Here is an 11,068-nt window from a genome sequence, read left to right on the forward strand (position 1 = left end):
CATGTTACCGACCCATTGCCCGCTAGCCTAATTAGTAGTAAAATTTTCCTCTAGCTGTTTCTTTTTTAGTACCACTTACTTTTCCAGCCTTTCATTGTGCAGTTGCAAAGTTTTGAGATGTGCTGTTGTCATCAAATTTAAAATGAGCTAATGTTTTTCATGAAGTAATAAAAGTTCTCATTTTTGACAGTTTTTGATATGCTTTCCATAGTTTGTTGTCAATAACGTGGCTTCATGGGATTTGCAAATCATTGCTGCTTGTTGGTTTTCTTTGTTTTTTATTTTTTAGATTTTATTCTTTGGACTTCTTTGGAACTGGGGTAATACTACACGTTGTTGCCTGAAGGCTGTATCGATTTCTTTGCTTAGTTTAACTTTTAGCTAATAAGCAATACATAACGAAATAACAAGTAAAAATACGTGAAGCTTCTTTACTCTAATACTTATCTTATAGTTAAACTGCAGAGTGCAAAATACAGCATCTGATCACACATACATTTACACCAGACTTGGAACAGATCTCACAGAGTTAACTAAGGTTCAGCCTTTAGAGATCAAGATCTGGCCACACACACACGACCCCACACACAGGAATACAGACATGCTTAAGTTACGTTTGCTCTCACACACTCAGTGGGTCAGTAAGATGTCTAAGAAGTAAAATAGTGTCAAATAAGAATAAAAAAAGGGAAACAGTCCATTTTGCTCAGTCTGTATTCTTAAAAAAAAAAAAAAAAAAAAAATTTTTTAAAGAAACACACACAAACAACAAGCACGGCAGAGTCCTCTCCTGACTGCATGGCCCTCTCCCTTTCATGCATGCATCTGCATGGTGTATATATAATGTTTTTCTGCATCCTTTACAAAGTTACATGATTTCAAACACATTCCGATGTGTATGAACACCGGTCTCATTCTTTTGCACATTGTGGGCATTTTCTGTTCTACTCATGTATGACATGTATATTTTTTTTCTTTCTTTCTTTTTTTTTTTTTTCATGAAATAAATTCTGTGGTTCTTGTAGCTGCTGTCTCAGGGGTTTGGCTGTCAAACAGCAGCAGCAGCTGGCTTTTCTGACACATTTTATATACAGCATTTACCAGAAAAACAGTCAGGTGGTTGACACCTTCATTTATTTTATTCTCAAACTAAGTAGAGCTCAAATGAGGTTATACTGGTCTTATATGGGCCTATTAAATCATGTTATTTATATTATTTGTGGTTAACCAGGTATTTAGGACACTAGCAGTAACTCATGAAACTCTTACTGATAAAGATTTGTGCAATGACAGCATTTTATTTTATTTATTTTCTTTGGTGATCTGTGAAATTTAGAGCTTGTGTTTGTTTGTCATAAATAGTCGCTGGTCATTGGTTTGTGAAATAGAACTAATATCACCACTAGGTCTCTGTTCAGTGGCTCGAAACTGCATTTATTTTCTTTTTAAATAAAAAAAAAATAATGTCCTCTCTCTCTCCTTCACAGTAGAAACAGCTGGTATCCGGTGGGGCCACATGGCTTTCATGTGGCCATATGAATGAGTCTGAACTCCTTGATATTTTATATTTCTTCCTTTGTCCGGTAATTTTAATCCTCTAGAAAAAGTTCCACGCCTGATAAGTTGTTTGGTAGGTTCATAGGATGCAAGTAAGTTTACAGTTGTTTCCTCGCTCTGCTAAGTCCCAGATCCTTGCTCCATAGAGTAGCTTTGCCAGGCTGCTTTCTTTCTCTATCAGGTGTTTAAGCCGGGAAATGAACAAACACTAATGTAGGCGGTGCAGAGTAATGCCTCTATGTAATATCGATCTTAAATTTTGATGTTTAAGCTTTAGAGGGAGTCTAAAAAATTTATTTTAGGTCGATGTAACCACAAAATAGTGTCATCTTTTTACATCTTCGTTGGATGACTGTGTTGGAGACTGATATGCACTTCTTGGCATGTCCATTGTAAAGACATCAGATTTACAAACGTCTAGACGGGTCATGCAGATCTTTCGCGCTGATGCCCTTTCCAACCCTCTACCAATCTGAAAACAAAACTATTGTATTCTGTTACATTTTAAACACTTTGCCTTTACTTCCAACTTCCTTCCTCCCTTCCTCTCTCCTTTCTTCTTTCCTCTCCTCCACCCCTACCGCCCCTCCCTCGCTCCCCCTTTTCTAGCAGCCACCCCCATCAGAGGATGCCCCCCCACGGCCCAAATCTGGTAATGTTCAGCAAAGGCTGCAAACACTGCGGATTGCCACGCGCTTTTACTGCGCCATGAAACACGTAAGAGATGTAAGAGAACCAGGGCTCATATACCAGGCATGATCTATTAAATCTATCTTATTTTATTTATTTATTTTTGTTCTTTTTGTATGGCCGAATATTTCCGTTTGTTCTCCAGGCTGATCCACTGTTATTTAAATGCCATATTTTAGGCAAACATTTCATCCATTTACAGTCACATTTTGGTCAACTTGTCAGTAAGATTGAGTTCGCTGAGTGATTCATTGTTGTTCCCAGCATTCACTCAGTGGCACCTTTATTTATTTGAAACACTGGAGAGCAAGAAGCAGCAAAGTGGGACGATTTGTTTTTATACTTCACATTTTGATCTCTCTTCTAAGCCACTAAAGTACTGAAGAAAATGAAAATGTCTGTGTGATAAGGAGAACCTTAGACCTGAAATACTGAAGCGAAACATCCTTTTCTGTGCTTGTCTAGTACATAATTTGTTTTGGGGACCATGTTCCATTGTTTTGTAGAAATACTCCAGTATATTGAAGCCCTGCTGGTTTTAGGTGTTCTGCTTTTGGCAGCAATATGGCCATTGGGTCTTTAAAAGGGGTTTTGTAGAGCAACTAGTAATCATACAATCATGGAAACCCACATAAAACCAGTGTCAAGTGTGTACATAAATGATATACACACTCATAAAGACACGTTCTGTCCTCAAACATAACAGTGTTAAATGAAGTAAGTGGCTAATTTTGTGTTTACGTCTGAGTGGTTATAATACAGCTGCTGATTTGCTAGTAACTGATACCAAAGTGCTGGATAACAAAAGTGAAATTAGGAAGTCTTCATAGTGTACAGATTACATGTCACTGATGTAAAAGGTGCACTGTAACAGTGTATAAAGGTATAAAAATCAGGAGACAGCAAAACTGCAAGATCCATTTCAAGCCAGGTGACAGGAGAAAAAAGAAACAACATTGGTTTTCAAGGCAGTGGGAAAGTTCACCTGTCATGCAGTTTTGTAAGGCTCATCAACAACCTTTCCTTTTTTTTCTCCCCTCTCTCAAATAAATCTTTCTCGCTCCCTCAGCGAAGCGCACCAGTCAAGTGTCAGACCCAAATTATTTTAGTCAGTGTAGCTGAGAAAATCAATGAGAGTGCAACTGAAAGCGTTATTTTTTTGTGACTTGGAGGAGCAAGAAGAAGGAAGGCTTGGGCATGGAAATATTACAGTTGAAATGAGCCCACAGAAAGATGGATGAATTGCCAGATTTGGGATATCTGATCTGGTGACAGGCATCTAAAATGTTTTGGGTTATTTTTGCTCTTTGCAGTCAGCCTCATTTATTTTTATGTCGCATCTATATTCAGTCAAGAAAGTTGTACATTTCATTTATTTATTTCTTTTTCATTTGGAGGTCTATGTCTGTATATATATGTGCTCAATTGTCCAATGATGTGAGAAATATTCCTGTAAAGGCGTCTTCTGTATGTATTTGTATGTGTGTGTGCTGTCTGAGTTTGTTCTAGTGCCACAAGGTGTTGTGTGTTGCTGCTCCTCTCCTGCTGCCATAGAAACATTGTAGTAGCTAAACTGCTGCTGCTGCCCTCTTACCTCATTTCCTGCTCTCCTTTTCCTCAGTGACTCAGAACTAGGCCCCTCCCTACCCACGTATCACCTATTCCACCTACAGGCTGCTGGTGGTTTTGCAGCAGCATGGTTGAGCAGAAAATTGATCCCTGTAGACTGACATTTAAATAGGAAATTACTTCCTTCTGCTTCTAGGCTGAATAATAGCAATTAGTCTCAAAGATAACGTGCCTTTATAGAATTATTAAAATCAAACAAACATCTTTTTACCTGCAAACCAATATTTGGAATCTGAAAAGCATCCCAGTAGAGCAAGAGTACTTCTGCGAAACTAAGAGAGCGGATGCTTTTCGGAGTCTACTCTCGTGCCATAAAAGGACCTTTAGTGGCTTTGAGTTGGATGTTCTTTTTTTCATGACACAAAGTATACGGATCTACCAAATGCATTTAAAATGCTGTACAAATTTTTGTACAATGTGCCAGAAAAATGATGATAATACAGACAGTAAATACATTTAAGTGTAAGTGATACGGGAAGTTGTAAACTTAGAGCATCAGGTGGATCTGTACCCTGCTGTGTGCATGTTGCATGCATTGTATTAAACAGTCAAAACATTTAGCTCGAAAAGAGGAAAGCCTTGGTTTGGACAGACAGCTTGTACCCTGTAGCCAACTCGTGTTATGTTACCAGTAGTACTTGTTGTGTTTGGCTGAAGCAGACAGGCTTATCGAACAAACCACAGGCTCAGCGCCTCATATATGTGAATGGGGTATTTCAACATGCAGGATTGTTAGGCCGATGTAATTACATGCACTCTCAGTATGAGTTATTTCTAAGATTAGAGTTAATCTTTGTAATCGTGCTTTTTGAAATACCCCCTAATGCTTAAAGTTGAGCAAGACTGTGCTATCTTTAAGTCCTGTGTAATGACACATATAATGTCTTGTGAGTATTCTGTGGAAAAAAAACAATGAAGAATACAGATGCTAGTGTTACAGCTTTTATTTAATATTGTATTCAGGTATGTTCAAGTATAGAATCTGTGTATGATTGGGTGTAGTGATATTTATTGACACTTTCTCATCTACACTTGATTTAAGCACCAAAATTCTGTCTGCACATTTTGCCCAGGTCTGCTGTATACAGTACCATGCCTTTTGGGTTTGTGTTGTAGTTTTGGCTGTTTCTATCTGGTCACTAATCTCCAATACTAATGGGCAGGCTAAAGAGCTGCCCACCTACAAGGACAATGACTTCATCAACGATGGGCAGAAGATCTACATTAACGAAGAGAACAAGAAAATGTTCCTGGAGAAGCTTAGGAAAGATGTGGAGGTATGTGTTCGACATGAATTTTATTTTTCCTGTCAAATTGTGATTCAGCTTTTGGGCTGTCTGTTGGTCCCATCAGTGGCTTTCCATGCATTAAGTGCTGTATGTAGCCGGATGTGAGGTAGCAAGTCATGCTGTAAAAGATCGCACTTGATGTCACCATTCATTCATCACTAGTTCATTTTATATTTTGCTACAAAGTTTTAACTCAACCTCTATTTTTTTCCTCTCATCTATTCCTCCATCACCACACATTATTTTACCATCCTGCCTCCATGCACCGTCCTCAGTTCCTGGCCCAACTGAAGCTCATGGACTACAGTCTGCTGGTAGGGATCCACGATGTCGAGCGAGCTGAGCAAGAGGAAGTGGAAAGCGAGGAGAACGAGGCCGAGGAGGAGGGTGAGAGTGATGGAGGAGGCATTGGGACCCCCCCTGACAGTCCCAGCAATACCCTGGATAGTACCAAGCCACTGTCACCTGGAGAGTTCGACCCCACCATCGACGTCTATGCCATTAAAAGCAATGAAAGTGAGTGAGAAATGCAATCCTTGCATTGTGATGGCTGTATGTAATGGGAAAAACAAAACAACAAAGAACTAAGAGCTCCCCCTACTGGCAGCTTTGGTTTTCACTGCATTTATCACATCTGGTATTCAGTCTCTCAAGAAGATTATTTGTGAGAAATTGTACATACATTAAACAGCATCTGCTTTTTCCCCTCTACAGTTGTATGGTTTCTTATTTAGGGTGCATTTGCTTTAAACTCCAGGTGCTCCCAGGAAGGAGGTTTATTTCATGGCTATCATAGACATCCTGCAGCATTATGATGCCAAGAAGAAAGCTGCGCACGCCGCCAAGACTGTCAAACACGGGGTACGTAGCTGCATAGAGACCCATTATTTCAGGGGCTCAGTTGACAAACAACAAGGTTAAACTTGCCCAGTGATGATGGATATGTGTGTGTGTCTCTGCAGGCCGGAGCAGAAATCTCCACGGTGAACCCAGAGCAGTACTCGAAGAGGTTTTACGATTTCATCACCACTATCCTGTCATAGCCTCCATGAGTGACGGGGGCAAAGAGGCACATGGGAAAGGGGAGGGCAAGTGGGGAGTTGGGGTGGACTAGAGAAAGTGATGTAGAGGGAAAGCATCCAGAGGAAGAATTAATAAGGTGCTGTGATGGCTTTGTGTCACTCTCCCTTATCCATTCTCCTCACCTCTGTTTGTTTCCCTTTTTCTCTGTCTCTCTTTTCTGTGGGGTGCCACCTGCTGCAGCTAAAAAGAAAAAAAACATTGTTCGTTTACATTCATCCTCTCCTCTGTTGAATTCTGTTGTTGTTACTTTGGATGATAAAGGCGTTAAAAGGAAGAGTCCCAGTCATTACATTCTTTTTCTGTTTTATTTTGTTTTTTTGTTTACGGTCGTTTATTTGGGAATATGGCTTTTTTTTTTTCTTTATTGCCTCTAACACATCATCCAGCTCCCTGCATTTTTTTTTATTTTTTATTTCAATGTCTGTATTTGGTTTTCCCATATGATGTTGAGGGGGAAGGTTGGTGGAAGGGTCTGATGTGGTTAGTGTGAGAACAAGTGGAGGTCGCTCTCAGAGGCGCGAGCGGGGATATTAAGAGGAAGTTTACGTTGAGCCTTGTCTAATGCAATTGCTTCGTATAAGGAAGTAGGAAGCAGTCTTCCAGCAGGCCAACTGCCAGACCCACACCAGAATGCTGAACATGTACTCGGCCATATAAATTTTCCCATTTAAATTCCTCCTCCAGCACTCGCCCTTTTGACGCCCCCCCCCTCCTCTCATTCCTGTGGTTTTGTTGAATTGAGCTTCTGGGTTAACCTCTGGCCACAGACTACTTAACGTCATGTAAATTAACGCTTGCTTTCAGCTCCAGCACTAGCTGCACCTCTGTGTCTGCACTTTGCTATCTTTCTGATTAAGAACTATTAATGGAGGAACATCGATTGTAAGATAAGAAGAGGAGCTTCTGTTTGCTGTCCACTTTTCAGTATGTTCGATATAGTTAGCAAGTCACGCTTTCTGTTCCATGGCAGCAGAGAATTGCACAGAAGCCACGTGTGGCTGTTGCTTCTCAAGCGCGAATCAACTCCGTGTTATGGTGTCTTTGTACAGGGTGTCAGATTGAAACATGAACAGCCCTCAACTTTCTGTTGCCATCAGCACCTTATGAGTCAAATCATAAAACGTTGCACTTTTATTTGTTGTAAGAGGTTGTCAGTCTGTTACACGCGCAGCAACAACAACAAAAAAACAAACAAAAAGGAACTCGACTTGTTTAGATTTTAATCTTAGAAGCTTGGATTCAAATCCCATCTCCTCCATTTGTCACCTGTGGGCTCTTCTTACATGGATTGGTTGGGAAACAATTCAATGCAATATTAGGTAAAGTGGGCGAGTTCTGTTAATCCAGCCTTTCTGACCCTATAAGAAGAGCCCACAGGTGCTGCATTGGTGGGATTTTTGATACCAGGCGGTAGTTGTGGTAGTGTGATTGTGTTCAGGGCAAACACAAGACCGTTTACCTCCAGCATCGTACCAGCGCACACCCAGTGGCGGCAGATGGAGTGTGTGTGTCAGTGTTCAAAGGTCGTAAAGGGGGAGATGAAAGGGGAGGAGGGAATAGTAGATGTAAAGATACGTGTTGTTAAGTCATTAACACCAACAGCATCGTTCTCTAACCTCGGCTGTGAGTCTGTTATTCATCGTTGTCATTATGTCATTATTGTTGACTTTTTTGTTTGTTTGTTTTTTAAGGTGGATTTCGTGTATTTGAATTTGGTGGATTTATGAATTGACGTGCTAATATTTGTTTCGTTTCTGAGTTTGTGTTTTTTTTTCTTTGTATATTTTGCACAAGAGGAAAGGAACCAAATGTTACGAATACCCAATTAGCTGAAACGATCTTAACAAGGGAAATGCAATATTTACATGTATGTAAGTGAGAAAAGCTGTTTTTGCGCGTGACGTCGTCTATCACTTCTGGATAACCAACTAAAACAAGTAAACTCGTCCTTCTTGGCTGTTATAACCCATGCAAAAACGCTTCCATCACAACATGTTTGTTTAGATATCATAGATTATATTCACAGTTATTTTTTTACATTGGATTTTAGTCCTGAAAAATGGTTGCATTTAAAAGGAAAATTTAAAAAAAAAAAGAGAGAGAGAGTCACCCTTCAGATTGAATGATAGTGCTGTGGTAAATGAAGAATGATACTGCTTGAATTTAATACAATTTATAGATGTTAGGGGGAAAAAACAGTTAACTCAAATATGCATGACACAGGACTTCGTTTCCTTTCCCCTTCCTTGTCTGTGTTGTTGGCTGTTCTATTCTCTTTGTGTGTGCTCCCCCTCCCTCCACTTTTACCACATTCGTGAGATGTCCAGCATAAAAAAAAAAAGCCCCTGCCATGCTTTAAATAACTGTTGTTTTTTTTGTTTTTTTCATTGTATACACTGTGCAAGATGTGTGCCTTTATACTCCAAATTATTTAATTTTATATTTTGTAATTTTTTTTAAACAACAGTAAAATGTTATTTTAATATTAGGGTGTTTACTTTGACGTTTTGTTTTCGACTTTTATTTCCGACCTTTCACAACATCTGCATTTAGATTTGTAACCTTTCAATAATTCAGTTAAATAAAACCAATAATTGTTTTTTTTTTTAACCTACGTTTAAAAAGAAAAAAAAAGTAAGGAGGGGAAAAAAAGCAAGCACCTGTGTAATGTTTGAACACAGTGGGTTGGTTTTGGTTGTGTAAATTTACATTCCCAGGCATCCTTTTCCTTCTCCTCAAACTGGAGATGCTGTTTGTGTCTGTTGTTGGTTCATGCTGGTCCTGCCTTTATAATTTAAAAAAAAATAAAATTAAAATAGGAGGGAATATAGTGTGCGTGTGTGGAAGTGCATTGTGGAGTGTGTTTTTTGTGACTTTTTTTTTTTTGTATATTTACCCACCAGTCACATGTGCATTTCCAGATGTGATTTTTTTTTTTTTTTAAGTGTTTTTCCCAGATTCCACTTCAGTGTATTCATTAGTGAAACCAGCTTCTGTTCTTTCCGTGTAACTCGGATCACCTGCTTGTTGTCAAGGAGGTTATCAGCTGATAGTTCATCCTGTGTCAGTGATTAGTGAATATTCTTTTTGTGTTGTTTCACTGTAAATGGGCTGTTTTGTTTCTGTTGTCGCGTAGCTCCTACTGTACATAGGACATGTCGAAAAAGAACATGTGGAAACGAGGGAGCTGATTGGGCCCCAGAGATCTCCTTGTGTAAGCTTTGGAAAGGAAACGGTGAACTTCACCAGATGCAAATTAAAAACAGTAACACCCATGCCCTGCAACTGTACCGTGAAATGAATAGTCCCTGCTTTTTGTGACTTCTTTTGTGAATGAATGAACTTCTCCCAGTATCCGCCACCCACCCGTCGACCTGCTGCTACCGTTAACTTGCCAAAAGCATCTTCCAGCAAGCAGAACTACCCCACATGAGCTTGAAGAACATTGTGTGTTGTATAATGTGTTTGTCTGTTTGTTTCAACTTTTTTTTGTTGTCGTTTTCCTTTTGTGGTAGATGGAGTGAGGTGTGCAGCACTCATATGTGAACATGTCCAAAGTTATGGGAAACAACCCAGCGTTCATGAGGGTTTATCAAGTTTTAAGGGAATTAAAAATGCAAAACCAGGAAAAAAAGAGGTGGGATACCAGTTTTTGTTTTTTGAGCTTTGTGGACAAACGCAAACTTTTAAAAGTCCTCGGAAACAGTCACGTCCATTCATTTAGTATGCAGATGTCAAGTCAAACAGCAGCCCACCCCTGCAGGGTGTGTTTTGGTTTCACGACGGCAGCGAATCCTTTCAGACTTGAGAATTGGTTCAAGCGTTGCTGTGTGTGTGTATGTGTGAGAGTGCGTGTTTGTTTTATTGCTGTCTGACATTGGTCAGCGAGAGTCCTCTTTCAGTGGCAGAGAGGCCAAACTGATGTTGTATGTTTATTGTTATTCACATTTAATGATGACAATGGTGATGATAATAATAATAATAATAATACACTCCATTCCATAAGCGCACTCAAACATATTAAAGCACTGGTCCTGCTTAACTCAAAGTCTGCTGTGAATTGTTTATTTTCTGTGTCTCTCTTTTTAAACTCTTCAGGATTGTCTGGATAAGATGGCACAAGATATGCCACAAAATGTAATACTCACTGTGTGCAGAGGACAAAAAAACCCATTCAAGCTACTGTATGAGAAATGTTCCCAATAATTAATATTAGTTAACAATACTTAAAATATCTGTTTGTTTGGGGGGGGGTAATTCATTTTTTCAATATGATTAATTTAGTTATTTCTAAAATGGAAATTCCATTTAGAATAAATGAAGTGGCATAACATTTTTTTAATAGCTTTTATTTATTTATTTTGATCATTTGAAGTAGAATTTAAGGGATCTCACCAAATTCTCCACACACACGCAAAAACAACAACGCAAACATCTGAATGTTGCGCAGCTGTTTCAACATGTCTGCTTTTTCCACTTAACTGCTTAAATATTTGGCACTGCTAATTCAACAGGGAGCTGAGCCTTATTAAAAGTATTAGGTTGTGACATTTTAACAGTGACTAAATATATTAAAATCGTGACATTTGGCTAATTATTGCGCTGATTTTGCAATAAAAGTTTTGTTTCCTCGTAAACCAGAGCGCACTTCAAAGTTAGTTTTCCACTGAAATATAAAAAAAAAAAACAAAAGGAAAAAAAAAGGTGTTAAAGATGAATGCGCGTACACAGTCTACAGGTGTGTTTCAGTTTTGAGCAGAGGCTCGCGGCCGTGTGAACAAACGCTTCTCTCGTACCGGGTCGTTTTAATCAGCCAACAG

The 11,068-nt window shown here is 39.1% G+C and overlaps 1 protein-coding gene across 4 annotated transcripts in view; it reads left to right on the forward strand.

The window, feature by feature from the left end:
* pip4k2aa (phosphatidylinositol-5-phosphate 4-kinase, type II, alpha a) overlaps window positions 1-10,290 on the forward strand; it is a 30,166-nt gene extending 19,876 nt beyond the window's left edge. For 2 of the 4 annotated variants that reach the window (XM_040043770.1, XM_040043768.1), the window contains 5 exons: window positions 2,167-2,283; window positions 5,040-5,153; window positions 5,441-5,681; window positions 5,923-6,026; window positions 6,128-10,290. In XM_040043770.1, coding sequence (XP_039899704.1) covers window positions 2,167-2,283; window positions 5,040-5,153; window positions 5,441-5,681; window positions 5,923-6,026; window positions 6,128-6,208 — 657 coding nt within the window. In that variant the 3' untranslated portion in view covers window positions 6,209-10,290. The remainder of the gene's footprint in view (window positions 1-2,166; window positions 2,284-5,039; window positions 5,154-5,440; window positions 5,682-5,922; window positions 6,027-6,127) is intronic. The other 2 variants (XM_040043769.1, XM_040043771.1) reach the window with 2 other exon arrangements.
* Window positions 10,291-11,068: the final 778 nt, after the last annotated feature.

Source organism: Simochromis diagramma, unplaced genomic scaffold, assembly GCF_900408965.1.
Source record: "Simochromis diagramma unplaced genomic scaffold, fSimDia1.1 OVJJ01000602.1, whole genome shotgun sequence".
In the NCBI taxonomy this organism is placed as follows: Eukaryota; Metazoa; Chordata; class Actinopteri; order Cichliformes; family Cichlidae; genus Simochromis; species Simochromis diagramma.